Genomic DNA, 16,768 nt, shown 5'->3' with positions numbered 1-16,768 from the left:
GACATCACAGGGTCTTCACACCTGTCTTGGGCTTGATCTACATGAGCCCAGCTGATTGGAGGAGGGGCAGGGTTCCTCCTCCAAGGCTGGATCTCATTTGCGTCTCAGCCAAAAGGCCGAGATGCCGCTTTTAAAAATTGCTTCATATGAATATGAAGCTTAAATGTAACCTAATGACCTCAACCAAGCGCAGCATCCTATCCATACTACACTTGATCTTAGCCAAAAGGCCGAGAAGCGATGTGTGGTGTACAAATTTTTTTTTGTGTGTGGTGTACAAATACTCCACCTAACTTGTGTTTTGTTCTTTTTATAACTTTCTTGCTTTTGTACTTGACAAACCTCCTCTGTACTTTCTACATTAACTGTATTATGAACCTTACATAAGTCATCAGTCTCAGTTTTTGTTTCATTTTATCTTTATATGTTATGTACATTTAGCAATCCAAGGAAATTTAGCTTTGATTGCCATTCCCCTCCCTCTCATGAGAATGTGTCTATTCTGCCCAAATAATTTCTTCTTTGAAAGCTTCTCATTATTAAATCAATGTTTTGCCTATTTCGTGCTCTTATTCATTGTATTAATTTATTTATAAGGAATACAGAATGACTTGAAACAAAAGATTAGCAGCCCTATTGAAGTGGAATCTAATCTGGCTGAGCGCAGATAAATATATCAGGAGCCATTCGAAAATTAAGAGGAAGAAAATTAAATGTTTGCCCAGGTTGCAGTATGAAGCAAATCTTATAAGTTAAAATAATGTAAACATTTTTCTGAAGAGATGTAAATAAATAATTGCAAATCATTCTCAATAGAAATTTGTTAAGCATAGAATTCCTGATAATAGACTGCAAATTGTTTCTCAATAAACCTGTCATAACACAAATTCTGCCATGTGAATACAATCAGCTATCACTGACATTGGGCACATAGGCAGAGGCCATCTGGACCACCAGCAGACACTGGCAACACAAAAGCAACTCTAAAACAGGAATAAAATCCCAAGTAAATTAACATGTTGTGTATGTATTAAATTCAAAGAGTGATTTTAAGATTCTGATCTAATCCTTGATTTGTATGATGGCTATAAATTACCTTCCATTTCTGGAACTTACCACAATATTTATAATATTACAATGCAACATTATTGTTACTTCTCTTTCTGCATCTAGTGGTGCACAAAACAGGCTTTTATCTGATTCCATAGTGTAATGATTTCAATCAGGCCATTGAGGTCGGCCTATTGGAATATGAACTCCCTGATTAAAAATTGACAAAAAGATGTCCCTGATTAAGGATCCAATTGATGGGCCAATCAGGGAGTCTTTGCCTTGTACTTAACCGGGAGTGTTAGTTCCTCTGACACCCCTGGAGACAGACTGCTAACTATTAGCATGCTGTGTACTGCACAGAGTTTGTAAATAAAGGGATTTTGGTGAAGGGACTTCTGCCTTTGAAGACTTGTGACACATGGCGAGGATTTTCCTGGAACAGATTGCTAGCCTGTGAGCAGAGGTTTATAGCTCTCCACACCAAGCATGGCTGACCACAAGTCTCTTCTGCTATTACCACCTGCCATTGGCATGTGTTGGAGGGATTTTGCAGGTTGATACTTAATCTGTTGGCTGCATTATGATTGCACCTTCTTTGGTCATCAAATTCTGGAGTGGACTTGAACCCTTGCTTCTGGCTCAGAGGTATCCACATGACCTCCAAATACAATATTATAGGAACTATTAATTCGATGACAATATGTAACTTTCTCCTTGATAAGCATTAAACAACCCAAACTCTTTTCCCACCTTTATTTCACTTCAAAACCCACTATTCCATATGCTAATCACCAAAATACTTTGGTAGATACCAGCTTTTATCATTTTTTCTAGATATCCATTACTAAGCCACCATAACATCTCCCTTGCCCCGCTAGTTCTGAATTACATTCCAACTTGCAACTCACTGACAAGTATCCATTAGTCCACAAGTAATTTAGCAATTGCTCCATGAAATGGTCTAACAATGACTCTCAACACTTCACAAAGTTTAGTCACTTGTGACAACTCAGTTAACAAAATTGGGAAAATCCCTTAGCACTCACCTCTCGGTTATCTCTGTCAGCCTGTACCAGTGTTCCTTTGAAGCAGGGCTCAACGTAATGGACGTAATCACTGTACTGGTGGAAATACAGAATAAAACTCACCATTAGATAAACATTCACATTGTGGCCATTCGCTATTGAATGGCTTCCGAATATCATTCAGTCACATAGGATTGGATCAGCACTGGTAATATGAAGTGATGTTGAAATAAATAACACAAGTGCTTCAGTAGCTACATTTTATAGAAGGCTAATATCACATACAATATAATCACAGTGTTTGTAAACACTGCTTTTTCATTGGCCATCCAAACTTCAGTTGTTGGACCAGACAGGCAATATACTCATTCGGACATTTCAATGAAACACTGTTACTCCTCCATCCATGACCACAAATATATGACTCCCCCCCCCCCCCCCCCCCCCGCCCCCCCCAACCCACTCCCGGAGTGGGTTGGCAGAAGGTGAGTAGGTGTAACAAATTGGTGGGGTGATCGAGGTGCCGCATCCGTCACCCAATTTTACCAGTGGCAGGTGAGGTGGTGAACCAACTAATGCCCTTAAAGGCCTCTTCTTGCTCTGGTGATATTTTATCAGAGGCAGGTATGTCCATGCCATGTGGCATGGCTGTTAGGTATACTTTGGTGACCTGAGTGTGGGCTTGGAGTGAGCACCCCCAGAGAGAGATCCTCCAATAGGAAGGATTGTCCCTGAACAATACCCCCTGCCAGCCTCCTGCTCACTACTCCCCACGCCAACTTACCAGGGCCTGTCTGACTACCCCACTTACCTACCTCCATTGCTGTTCCTGGTTGGGGACTGCCTGAAGTACCAATAGTGGCCATTGCTCTCAGCTGTGCTGCAAGGACTGAAGAGCTACCTGTCCTCTGATTGGCCACCAGCTTTTGGAGGTGGGACATTCTTCCTCGGGGGTTTGGAGGGTGGGGTTGGTGTATGGAAGCCATGTCCTCAGGCAAGTAATTGCCTGACAACTTTAAAATCCAGTCATAGCTCCAAGGTCCAGGGGGCACAAGCTCACCCCTGACTTTCCAGCCAATGGGTGGAATATAATGTAATAGATTCTTAAGTCCCATAAAGAATTGACTGTCATCATCTGTGATGACATAGAAGGAAGTGCGGTATACTCATGTGATCTGTGTTCCTGGTGAAAGCAGCATGATAAGAAGGTGGCATAACAGCATTCTCATAACTGTAAATATGTTACAGTTACAGTGTTTGCAGCTAACAGTCTTCAGGTGTTATTGAAGCTATTTCAACCCAACAACACAACAACGTATGGTGGCAAGCATCAAGGATGCCACTAGAAAAATCTCCACCTATACCGACGCACTTTGAGAAAATTGTAGGTCCAAATCAGGGTTAAGTATGGCCAAAGGGGTACAGAGATTTGCTTTATTTTGCACTGCATTGGGTCTCAAGGTGAAAGCAGACTGTGAGCAGGTCAGTGCACTTTTGTATGCAATGGGAAGCCATGCAGACAATGTTTTAGTTTTCCTGGGGACTGATGAAGGTAAAGCCACATATGCCAAATCATTGATGCTTTGGAGACATTTTTCAACCACAGTAACAGTGCCATCGTAAAACATACAAAGTTCAGTAAACATACCCAAAGACACATGGAAACAATTGATGCATTTATTAATGATTTGTATGAATTTTCAGAAGACTATGAATAAAGTAATCTGAAAGAGGAGCTAATTTGTGACAGAATAATTGTTGGATTAATGGATAAATGTATTGTCTGATAATTTGCAGTCCTGACTTGACGCTGTCTGATAATTTGCAGTCCTGACTTGACGCTGAAGTGCCAAGATCAGGATGCAGATCTGATTGATGGTATGAAGAGAGAGACAGCCTGAATCCCAAAGTAACATGTACAGTTGAATTTGTCAGACACAATAAAGGGAAAAAAAGAGTAAAGGAAAATCATATGGCATGAAAAGCAATTAATAGTGGCAGCCCCCAGACTAGCTGTTACAGAAGAGAAAGATATGGGTGCGGGAATTGTTCTGCCAAGGATGTGCAATGCAAAAGATGGGGCATTTTCAGACAGTATGTTGCAGTAGAAAAATGGGAAGAACACTAAAAAAGGAAAACTTTTAAAAGGAAACAGAGTTCATGAAGCTGAAGATTCACAATACAATGAAATAACTTTTGAGGAGAAATAAAATAAGTAAGTGGAACCTATTAGAGTGCAGAGATTTTGGTAGGAAATCACAGGACACACTTTAAATTAGACACTGGAGCAGCAGTTCCAGTTCCTTCAGATACTGAACTATAGTTAACAAGAGAGTTCTTCAACCATTCTACAAAAAACGACATGGACCAGGAGCAACAGAACTGAAGATTCTGGGAGAACTAAAGGGTACAGAGGGAAGGTAATTACTGAACTGCTGTACTTAATTCAAGATCAGAGTTGTTCACTTTTAAATAGAAAAGATGAATGTAATTGAATCTGATCTTCAGAATAGTAGAAATAAAGAATGGTGCAGGTCAATCAAGAGACTTCAGAACCAAATTTCCAAAGATATTTAAAGGATTGAAAGAGCTGAAAATAGTTTACTGTATAATACTAAGCTCAGAAGTGAAACCAAAATGCTTATACGTATCCAGAATAGTTCCACACCCATTATTTCCAAAGGTATAGAAAGATCAACTCAGTGGTAAGACAAGGAGTAATTTTATCCATAAAAGAGCCAATGAATTGGTGGTCAGAGATGGTGCCAGTTCAAAGCCAAACAGTTCCACAAGAATATGTGTTGCTTTCTCACAATTCAATAAAGCTGTGAAAAGAGAACTCAATTCAATAGTATTAGTAGATGTGAGTTTAGCTAAATTAGGGAAGTGGTTAATATTCCCTAAATTAATCTAACAGCTCGATTTAACATTTTAAAGTTTATTTATTAGTCACAGGTAGGTTTACATTAATGCTACAATGAAGTTATTGTGAAAATCCCCTAGTCGCCACACTCTGTCGCCTGTTCAGGTACACTGAGGGAGAATTTAGCAAGGCCAATGCACCTAACCAGCATCTCTTTCATACTGTGGAAAGAAACCCATGCAGACACGGGGAGAATGTGCAGACCCCGCACAGACATTGACCCAAGCAGGGAATTGAACATTGGTCCCTGGCACTATGAGGCAGCAATTCTAACCACTGTGCCATGCCATTATGCCGCCCAGACTGTGGCAAACACCACTAGATGATGGGGTCTGAGCTTCTAACAACTTTTATAACATGATTTGAAAGATTTTATTTTAACAGGTTATCCTTTGGAGTAACATCAATACCAGAGATCTTTCAAAGAACAATGTCAAATCTTTTTGATAGCTTGCTCAGAGTTGTTTGCCACATGGATGATATGCTGATACATGGGTCCACTCAAGGAGAGCATTACATGAGAATGAGAGCAGTGCTGAGAAGACTACAGGACGCAGGATTGATATTTAACTGTAAGTGTGAGTTTTCATAGCCAACATGTTTCTTGGTCACATAGTGTATCCATTAGGAATAAAGGTTGATCCACTGAAGTTCAGAGCCATAAAAGAATTTCCAGCTCCAACAAACATCACAGAGTTACAAAGATTCATGGGAATAGTGAATCAAATAGCAACATTTCGAAAAAAACATCTTAACTGAGCTCAACAAGCCACTTTGCCAGTTGTTAGTCCAAGGCAATGAACGCTGTTGGGAAAAAGCAGATCAGAAATCAAGCAAAAAAAAACACAAGAGGTTGATGTCATCAGAGATATTAACACATTCCAATCCAGAGTTACCTGCAATAATAGCAATGGGCACATCCTCTACAGGATTGGGTGCAGCACTTCTTCAGATACAAAGAGATGGAAAATGCAGACTAGTCTATTATACAACTTGGTCATTAACAGATACGGAAAAGAGATACGCAGTAATTGAAAAGGGAGCATTAGCAGTCATGTGGACATGTGAGAAATTTGCTGACTTCATCTTAGGTCTTCAAATTACTATTATTTAAATGGTAAAAAATTGCAGCATGCTGCTGTGTAGAGGGACCTGGGTGTCCTTGTGCAAGAATCACAAGGAGTTGGTTTGCAGGTGCAGCAGGTAATTAAGAAGGCAAGTGGAATTTTGTCCTTCATTGCTAGAGGGATGGAGTTTAAAAACAGTGAGGTTATGTTGCAGCTGTATAAGGCGCTGGTGAGGTCACACCTGGAGTACTGTGTACAGTTTTGGTCTCCTTACTTGAGAAAGGATATACTGGCACTGGAGGGGGTGCAGAGGAGAATGCAGAGGAGATTCACTAGGTTGATTCCAGAGTTGAGAGGGTTGGCTTTTGAGGAGAGACTGAGTAGACTGGGGCTATACTCATTGGAATTCAGAAGAATGACGGGAGATCTTATAGAAACATATAAGATTATGAAGGGAATAGATAAGATAGAAGCAGGGAAGTTGTTTCCACTGGCAGGTGAAACTAGAACTAGGGAGCTGGGCCTCAAAATAAGGGGAAGCAGATTTAGGACTGAGTTGAGGAGGAACTTCTTCACACAGAGGGTTGTGAATCTGTGGAATTCCCTGCCCAATGAAGCAGTTGAGGCTATCTCATTGAATGTTTTTAAGGCAAGGATAGATACATTTTTGAACAGCAAAGGAATTAAAGGTTATGGTGAGTGGGCAGATAAGCTGAATCCACGAAAAGATCAGCCATGATCTTACTGAATGGCAGAGCAGGCTTGAGGGGCCAGATGGCCCACTCCTGCTCCTAGTTCTTATGTTCTTATTAAACAGACCATAATGCTTTAGTCATACTACTGAATTCAAATGAACTTGCAGTGATGCCATCAAGAGTTCAAAAGTTTAAATTAAGATTGATGAGGTTTGATACTTACATGGCAGATGTTCAAGGAAAATAACAGAGAACAGCAGATGCATTATCATGCAATGAAACAGAACATCCAGAAAAATGCGATATTGAACTTGTAGAAAAAGTTGAGTTTACTATAGTATTAGACAGTCCATACATTACCAGCAACTACACAAGGATTGAGTGAAATTAAGGAGACTCAAAATTCAGATGAATAATGCAAACAGATCAGAGAATTTTGCATTAGAGGATGACCAACACATATATCGCATAGTCCTATCCTGAGACCCTATTTCAAGCAGACATCTGACAGTGAACGATGGTTTACTGGTGTACAATCATAGAATAGTAATCCCAAGAGCACTGAGCTTTGAAATCTTGCAACATCTGTATCAAGGTCATTTAGTATTACCAACTGCAGAGCCAGAGCACAGTATTCGATTTGGTGGCTGGGTCTCTCAAAGTCTTTGGAAGAAATGATATCCAGATGCTTTACATATACAACTCACAAGCAGGAATCAAAAGAACCACCAATGTTATCTTATTTTCCTACAAGACCAAGGGAATGGCTAGATATGGATTTATTTGAGCAGAGGGAAAATGTTTGAATGTTTGCAGTCCAGGTGATATCAATAGCAGTCTACAATTCCCGAACAAAGAGTTTCAAGAATTCACACAATCATTTGGGTTTGTTCACACAAGTTCAATCAAGGTTTCCTTAGGCTAATGGAGAAGTTGAGAGAGCTGTCAGAACTGTAAAAGCATTACAAAAAAAGAGTTAAGACTTTCATCTGGTGCTGTTGAGTAATAGGTCCTCATTCTTGCAGAGTGTATTGGCTCCATGTGAGTTATTCATGGCAAGAAGGAGCAGACGCATACAGTGTTGCCATAGGTCAAAGACACACATCATAGAGTAATTACGAGAAAGAGAGGAAGCTTACCAAAGTAAATAGATGAAACACTATGATAGTTTTGATTTGATTTGATTTATTATTGTCACATGTATTATCATACAGTGAAAAGTATTGTTTCTTGCGTGCTATACAGACAGAACGTACCATTCATAGAGAAGGAAATGAGAATGCAGAATGTAATGTTATAGTCATAGCTAGGGTGTAGAGAAAGATCAACTTAATGCAAGGTACGTCCATTCAAAAGTCTGACAGCAGCAGGGAAGAAGTTGTTCTTCAGTCAATTGGGACATGACCTCAGGCTTTTGTATCTTTTTCTTGAAGGAAGAAGGTGGAAGAGAGAATGTCCAGGGTGCGTGGGGGTCCTTAATTATGCTGGCTGCTTTGCCGAGGCAGTGGGAAGTGTAGACAGAGTCAATGGATGGGAGACTGGTTTGCATGATGGATTGGGTTACATTCACGACCTTTTGTAGATCCTTGCGGTCTTGGGCAGAGCAGGAGCCATACCAAGCTGTGATACAAACAGAAAGAATGCTTTCTATGGTGCATCTGTAAAAGCTGGTGAGAGTCGTAGCTGACATGCCAAATTTCCTTAGTCTTCTGAGGAAGTAGAGATGTTGGTGAGCTTTCTTAACTATAGTGTCGGCATGGGGTACCAGGACAGTTTGTTGGTGATCTGGACACCTAAAAACCTGAAGCTCTTGACCCTTTCTACTTCATCCCCATTGATGTAGACAGGGGCATGTTTTTCTTTACGCTTTCTGAAGTCGATGCCAATCTCCTTCGTTTTGTTGATGTTGAGGGAAAGATTATTATTGCCGCACCAGTTCACCAGATTCTCTATCTCATTCCTGCACTCTGTCTCATCATTGTTTGAGATCCTACCCCACCACTCTGGTGTCATCAGCAAACTTGAAAATCGAATTGGAGGGGAATTTGGCCACACAGTCATAGGTGTATAAGGAGTATAGTAGGGGGCTGAGAACACAGCCTTGTGGGGCACCAGTGTTGAGGATGATCATGGAGGAGATGTTGTTGCCTATCCTTACTGATTGTGGTCTGTGAGTTAGGAAGTTCAGGATCCAGCCGCAGAGGGAGGAGCCGAGGCCCAGGCCACAGAGTTTGGAGATGAGTTTTGTGGGAATAATAGTGTTGAAGACTGAGCTGCAGTTAATAAATAGGAATCTGACATAGGTGTCCTTGTTATCTAGGTGTTCCAGGGTTGAGTGCAGGGCCAGGGAAATGGCTGCTGTGGACCTGTTGCGGTGGTAGGCAAACTATAGTGGATCTAGGTAGTCCTGGAGACTGGAATTGATTTGTGTCATGATTAACCTTTCGAAGCACTTCATAATGATGGATGTCAGAGCCACCAGCCGATAGTCATTAAGGCATGCTGCTTGCTTTTTCCTAGGTACCGGGATGATGGTCATCTTCTTGAAGCAGATAGGGACCTCAGATTGTTGTAAAGAGAGGTTGAAGATGTCTGTGAATACCTCCGCCAGCTGATCCGCGCAGGATCTGAGTGCACGTCCAGGTATCCCATCCGGGCCGGTTGCTTTCCATGGGTTGACCTTCAAGAAAGCTGCTCTGACATCTGCAATGGTGACCCCAGATACAGGTTCATCCAGGGCTTCCAGGGTGGAGGGCAGGCTCTCGCTGACTTCTTGCTCAAAACGGGCGTGGAATGCATTGAGCTCATCAGGGAGGGGTATGTTGGAGCCGGCAATTTTACACGCCTTCATCTTGTAGCCTGTTACATCATTACATTATGAGAACCATATCAGATCTTCAACTGGCAGAACAGATTTAGTTCAGTGATCAATCAAGAAATGGAGAAATGGTGGAGAAATCACCATACTTCTTAAATGTTATGAGGGTCTCTGCCTCCACCACCCTTTCAGGAAGTAAGTTCCTGACTCCCCCCACCAATAGTTGTGGCCTAATCAATATTTATCTAGTTCCAGCATAATTTCCCTGCTCTTATAGTCCATGTCTCGGCTAATAAAGGCAATTATTCCATATGCCTTCTTAACCACTTTATCCACCTGTCCTGCTACCTGGGACCAGTGTACATGCACACCAAGGTCCCTCTGATTCACGGTGCCTTCCAGGGACATGCCATTCATCATGTATTCCCTTGTCTTGTTTGTCCTACCCGAGCGTATCTCCTCACACTTATCCGGATTAAATTCCATTTGCCACTGATCAGCCCATCTGACCAGCCCATCTATATCCTCCTGTAATCTAAGGCTATCCTTACTACTTACCACCCTACCAATTTTTGTGTCATCTGCGAACTTACTGATCAACCCTCCTAATTCAAGTCTAAATCATTTACAAAAATACAAACAGCAAGGGCCCCAACACTGGTCCTTGCGGGACCCCACTGGACAGTTTTCTAGTCAGAAAAGCATACCTCGACCATCACCCTCTGCTTCCTACCACTCAACCAAGTCTAGATTTATGTTAAGAAGCAAATACTGTGGATGCTGGAATCTGAAAACAAAACAGAAAATGCTGAAAAATCTCAGCAGGTCAGGCAGCATCTGTAGGGAGAGAAAAGAGCTGATGTTTCAAGTCCAGATGACCCTTTTCAAAGCTAAAAGGCATAGAAAGTGAGAGATATTTATACCGCAGGGTGAGGGAATGAAAGGTGCGTCATAGCCACAGAAACCAGGGGAAAAAGCTGCCAATGGCAGTCCATAGGGAGTATAAAGGGTGTGAATGGCCAAACGGCAGAGAAGCTGAAATCAGAGGGTAAGCTGTGACAGATGAAGATGTGGGGGTGGGAATGGGTGGAGGAGAGGTAAAATTTAGAAAAAGGGGGTAGAAGGTAAGGAAAGGGGGATAAAGTAGGGGGAAAGAGTGGGGGGAAGAAAAATGAACAAAGACAATAAAGAAATAAAAGGTAGAGAACAGTAAAAAATTGAATAAAATGAAAACAAAGGGGTCGAGGTGGGGGCGAGCTAATCATTTGAACTTGTTAAATTCGACGTTGAGAAGGTTGTAAGTGCCTAGCTGGAAAATGAGATGCTGTTCCTCCAGTTTGTGTTGAGCTTCACTGGAACATTGCAGCAGGCCAAGGACAGACATGTGGGCATGGGAGCAGGATCGTGTGTTAAAATAGCAAGCAATGGGAAGATCAGGGTTCTGATTGCGCACAGACCGAAGGTGCGATATATATCTCTTCGATGGTCTCCCCTCCCCCCACATCTTCATCTGTAACAGCTCACCCTCTGATTTCAATTTTTCTGCCATTTGGCCATTCACACCCTGAGGGACAGCTCGGTGGATAGGATATTGGTATGTAGATAGGCTGGAAAATTGGGCGGGGATCCTGGATTCAGGATTCAATCCTGGACCGGGGAGCGGCGCGGGCTTGGAGGGCCGAAGGGCCTGTTCCTGTGCTGTATTGTTCTTTGTTCTTTGTTCTTTATACTCTCTATGGGCTGCCATTAGCAGCCTTTTCCCCTGGTTTCTGTGTCTGTGACTCATCTTTCATTCCCCCACCCTGAGGTATAAACATTTCCCACTTTCTATGTTTTTTAGCTTTGACAAAGGGTCATCTGGACTCAAAACATCAGGTTTTTTTTCTTCTTACAGATGCTGCCAGACCTGCTGAGATTTTCCAGCATTTTCTAAATATATGTTGCCACTTTCACTCTGGCTCCACCCAACCCCTACCTCCTGCTGATCTCTGGACCAGCTACCACCATGTCCTAATAATAGAGCCACCACTGTAGTTATCAGAGGTTCAGGCTGTGGGGCAAAACCAAGATCCATGATCCGGACCCATGAATCCATGGACAGGTACAGGAAGCTGCTGGTCACTAACATGTGAGTAACCCAGGTGGGGGGATGGAGCTCCTTCCATGGCCCACTCGCTTCTCCTGGGGGGAGACGGGACACAATTTTCCCATTCTGCCCCCAGTGGGTCCAGTGGAAGGCAAGAGGGGAGAATTCAGCTGGAGCCGAAAAGTGGGAAACCTACTGGCTTAAAAATAGTTTGAAATTCTCCCAATGGTGGGAGATCAGTTCTGCCGCTGCCTGGTAGCATGAACGCCATTTGCATTAATTTTCATCTCATAAATGTCCATTAAAACAGCTGCTCATAGAAATCTCATCAGGCCTTCCAATCCTGCGTCATGCCAGCGAGAAATCACAGTGGCCTCAAACCCATTTTTTAAAAAGGTGATGTGCACAGGTGGATCTCAATTCGCATAAGATTTGAGGTGAGTGTAACATACATAGCCTACCTGCATCATTCCTGATGCTTTGAACACCACTTTGCAGGGGGCAGACCAGCTAATGCCCTCCAGTTCCATGCCGAACTGATCTTTATGGCAAGCACTGTTGTAAAGCGCTTGCCACAAAGACCAGCAAGCTTTTGGTCTTTATGGAAAGCATTGTCCTTCCACTCGCACAAACCAAAGTTTGACTGGGGATGGGGTACAAGGTGAGGGTACACTGACAAAGACAAAGGGGGCAACCTGGAAAGAGACTGTGCAAAGGTGGAAGAGGAGAGGGGGAGGGCGAGTGGGCACAATGGAAGGAAGAAGTGCAAGGAGGTGGATGAGGGGTGATGAACAATGTGAGGCAGAGGGAAGACCAAGGTAGGGAAGCTGGACCCCAACAATGCTGCATGAAATGTTCACAAAAAGGGGGATCAAAGGGATACCACATCATTTACTGGAAAGGGGTGCCTGCAAGATGGGGTAGGCAGAGGTCCATGTGTGACTTTGGCACCTCGCAGATGGTGGGCTTGGTGGGGAGGGTGGGAATCTCCACCACAACAATGACTGAATCCAGGATGTCAAATGGATGGTTGCAGGAAATAAAGACAGTAGCCGATGACTCTGATGCATCACCCTCAGACTCATGCCAAGGAGCTGTTCACAGTTCCACATGCTCCCTCATAGAGCAGATCATAATACTTCTAAAGATGCAATTCAGATGCCTGGACCAGGTGGCTCTCTACAATACTCACCAGAGAGGGTTTCCCACATGATCACAGTTTCTCCAACCTTTACAGATGCACCATGGAAAGCATTCTTTCTGGTTGTATCACAGCTTGGTATGGCTCCTGCTCTGCCCAAGATGACAAGGAACTACAAAAGGTCGTGAATGTAGCCCAATCCATCACGCAAACAAGCCTCCCATCCATTGACTCTGTCTACATTTCCCGCTGCTTCGGCAAAGCAGCCAGCACCCCAGACATTGTCTCTTTCACCTTCTTCCGTCAGGAAAAAGATACAAAAGTCTGAGGTCACATACCAACAGACTCAAGAACAGCTTCATCCCTGCTGCCGTCAGACTTTTGAATGGACTTAGCTTGCATTATATTGATCTTTCTCAGCACCCTAGCTATGACTGTAACACTACATTCTGTGCTCTCTCATTTCCTTCTCTATGAACGGTATGCTTTGTCTGTATGGCGCGCAAGAAACAATACTTTTCACTGTATGTTAATACATGCGACAATAGTAAATCAAATCAAAGTTTGCTGTCTCCTTCACAATCTGGCCATGCAAAGAGGTGAGCCCTGCCCAGAAGGACAAGAGGATGGAATGTGACCAAGATGACAGATGGGATGGTGGTGATGTGAAAGTGAGAGAATATGTGTTCCCCATTAATGGATGCATGAGATTCATGAAGAGAGTCACTGTTTGGGTACATGATGTCAGTTTTATAGTGGAGGGAGCTGAGAGAGGAATTACCCTGGTAGAGCGGATGAAATAATTCATCCACATCATGCACTGCATGGTGCTACAGGCACTGGGTAACAGCCCCTGTGACTAGAGAGGTGAGGTTGGTATATTTCCTGATGCCTTCCCTTGAATAGAGAACATGCCTCTGCACCCAGACTCCACCAATCAAGGCTCCCGGGAATGGTGGCTGAATCAGTCTCTTCTTGAGGCTGCTAGCCTTTCCCCTATGTTCTGGACATCCTGCCTGGTCCCACAAAGACAGGTGAGCTGGAGTGAGTGATACGAATGTGCTGGACTGGCGTTTACTAATGGTTCCCAGACCATTGAATCCGCTAACTGATGACAGTTGGCTGAATTACTCCTGGGCCAACAAGGTGATAAGATGCTTGCTGAGTCTCCAAGCACAGAATGGGGCACGGATTCATGCTATTCCAGCCAGTGGGAATGGTGCCACCGGAACTGCCTGCCACCACACCTAGAAAGAAAATGGAGAATTGTATCCACAGAGTAAGAAAGGAGAGAGAGAGATAGAGACTGAGAGGGAAAGGAGAGAAAGGGAGAGAGATAGAATGGGAAAGGAGAAAAAGGTAAGGGGAGAATGAGAGAGTCGGAAAGGAGAAAAGAGTGCAAAAGGAGAGAGATAGACAGAGTGGGAAAGGAAAAAGAGAGAGACATAGTGGGAAAGGAAAAAGAGAGGGACAGAATGGAAAAGGAGAGAGGGGGACAGAGAAAGTGGGAAGGGAGAGAGGGAAACAGAATTGGAAAGGAAAAAAAGACAGTGTTAGAAATGAAAGCAAACAAAAAATTGAGGTGAATTTCAGGAGTGCGGTGGATCAGATACAGAAGCTGTGCAACTCAGGGCTTATCTGAGTGATTTTGTGTTATCTAATTTGAATGGATATAGTATTTATGTTCTATTAAGTGATTTATTTTATTCTGCAAGTTATTTCAGCTAGGAATGCACAGTATTGCACATGTATGGTACCATATTTCAACCACGGCATGGTGGCACAATGGTTAGCACTGCTGCCTCACAGCGTCGGGGACCCAGGTTTGATTCCTGGCTTGGGTCACTGTCTGTGTGGAGTTTGCACATTCACCCCGTGTCTGCATGGGTTTCCTCTGGGCACTCCGGTTTCCTCCCACAGTCCAAAGATGTGTGGGTTAGATTGATTGGCCATGCTAAATTGGCCCTAGTGTTAGGGGATTAGCAGGGTAAATATGTGGGGTTGCGGGAATAGGGCCTGGTGGGATTGTGGTCGGTGCAGACTCGATGGGCCAAATGGCCTCCTACTGCACTGTAGGCATTCTATGATTCTATGAAGATTGTACATTGTTTTTTTCTGGACAAGAAATGTCCACAGGAACCAAACTCCAGCTTTAATATTGATTGAGAACCCATGATTCACATAAAGTTGTTTCACTTATAATGAGGACTTACTTTTCTGCTGTTCTTTTATGGGATGTGGGGGTTCACTGGCTGGGCCAGCATTTATTGCCCATTTCTGACAGCATTTAAGAGTCAATCACATTTCTGTGGGTCTAGAGACACATAGTCTAGACCAGGTAAGAACGACAGATTTCCTTCCCTAAAGGATATTAGTGAACCATATGTGTTTTTACAACAATCGACAATGGTTTCACGGTCATTATCAGACTTTAAATTCCAGATTTTTATTGAATTCAGATTCCACTATCTGCTGTGGTGGGATTCAAACCTGGGTCCCCAGACCATTACCCCGGGTCTCTGGATTACTAGTCCAACGACAATACCACTACGCCACTGCCTCCTCTTTCTTGGTCGATATAATATTCTCCAAAAAGTAATGCAGAATTAGTGAAAGGTATCCTGAATATCACCATGATTTTTAAAAATTATGCATTAAATACCAAAATATAACTGAAGGTTTCCACAAACAATCTCAATGCAGCAGTTTTCCTTTAAACAAGTATTTTTGCCTCAATCAACAGATCCTGGAAAAACTGTATCTTTAGGTAATTGAGTACCTTCTCAAGGATCACAGACTTTGGGATGGTTGATGCTGACTCCATGATTTAGATATGCCTGCCACGGAGAGAATAGCACTTTTTAAGCACACTCTGAAACCTGTGTGAGTTTATGCCTACGTGCTTCTGAGGCAAAACATGGTGCACCTTGGCTCCAATCAAACTTTCTGCTCCCACAATGTCACAGATATGGACTTGTGCTTCCCCCACAACCCAGTAATTGCAGGACTAGTGCTCCTTCCACTAGCTTGCTCATTAAATTTGGCTCTGGCATAAGTAGAAATATTTCTCTTTCTCTATTATTATCTTGGGTCCATTCTATTAGCTCAATAGCCCACGATGGCAAGCAGCAATAGCTGCAGATCATGTCTGAAGTTATGGCGCTGCATGAATAAATCATGACTGCTGTCAGAAAGCCACAAACCTGCAAGATGTCAATGGGGTAATTGCAAATTTTTATTGTGTGCCCTGGGAACATTATTAGCTGTCTCTTGCATGAAAAATGAGCTTGGTATATTCAACTTTCTAGGTCCTTCATTTCTAAATACATCAAATGAGTGGTAATAACCTGGAACTTGATGCCCAAGAGGATGGTGGAAACAGATAGGATCAATGATTTCAAAAGGAAATTGCATGGACACTTGAAGGAAATAAACTTGCAGGCCTACAGGACAGAGCAGGGAAATGAGACCGACTAAATTGCTCTATGACTCTTAAATACTTAAATACCAAATGCACAGGTATCACGTTCAGCAAACACAAGAGAGAGGCAGGATTTCAAACTATACTTACAGCAATAATATTGACAAAATCGTTTTCACCCAGTGTGTCCAGGATGGTATTGATAGTATGTTTGGCTATCGTCAATCTGAGACCTTTCATACTGCCACTAATGTCGAACAGTATGATTATGTCCTTTGGGGAAGTTGCAGCCTGAATATACCTGCACATGGAACAAAAAGAAATTACTAACAGCAGGACTCAGTGCTGCAATGAGTCAGCACAAATCTTTTCATTTTTCGAGTTATCATAGAATCTGGTTCAAATTTTAAAAATGGAAGCCTTGTCCCTTAACCAGATGTAAAGGTCTGAAATGAAATGAGTTTAGGTGGTCACAACCTAATTCCTGGTGAAATCACAAGGATAGCTGGTGTCACATTGGTGCAGGCAGAGGCATTTTC

The 16,768-nt window shown here is 42.8% G+C and overlaps 1 protein-coding gene and 1 non-coding gene across 2 annotated transcripts in view; both read right to left on the bottom strand.

Moving 5' to 3' along the window:
• The window catches only part of LOC144499221 (voltage-dependent calcium channel subunit alpha-2/delta-4-like), a 422,353-nt gene that overhangs the window by 349,545 nt on the left and 56,040 nt on the right, over positions 1-16,768 (bottom strand). The window contains exons 9-10 of the mRNA XM_078221339.1: positions 16,380-16,530; positions 2,100-2,174 (exon numbers count right to left, since the gene is read on the bottom strand). Coding sequence (XP_078077465.1) covers positions 2,100-2,174; positions 16,380-16,530 — 226 coding nt within the window. The remainder of the gene's footprint in view (positions 1-2,099; positions 2,175-16,379; positions 16,531-16,768) is intronic.
• Positions 43-242, bottom strand: LOC144499303 (U2 spliceosomal RNA). The gene has a single exon (XR_013498804.1). It is a non-coding gene; the product is annotated as a U2 spliceosomal RNA (small nuclear RNA).

Source organism: Mustelus asterias, chromosome 9 (genome assembly GCF_964213995.1).
Source record: "Mustelus asterias chromosome 9, sMusAst1.hap1.1, whole genome shotgun sequence".
NCBI classification, from domain to species: Eukaryota; Metazoa; Chordata; class Chondrichthyes; order Carcharhiniformes; family Triakidae; genus Mustelus; species Mustelus asterias.
The sequence above is the reverse complement of the archived record's forward strand: the minus strand, read 5'-3'. Positions and strand labels throughout refer to the sequence as shown.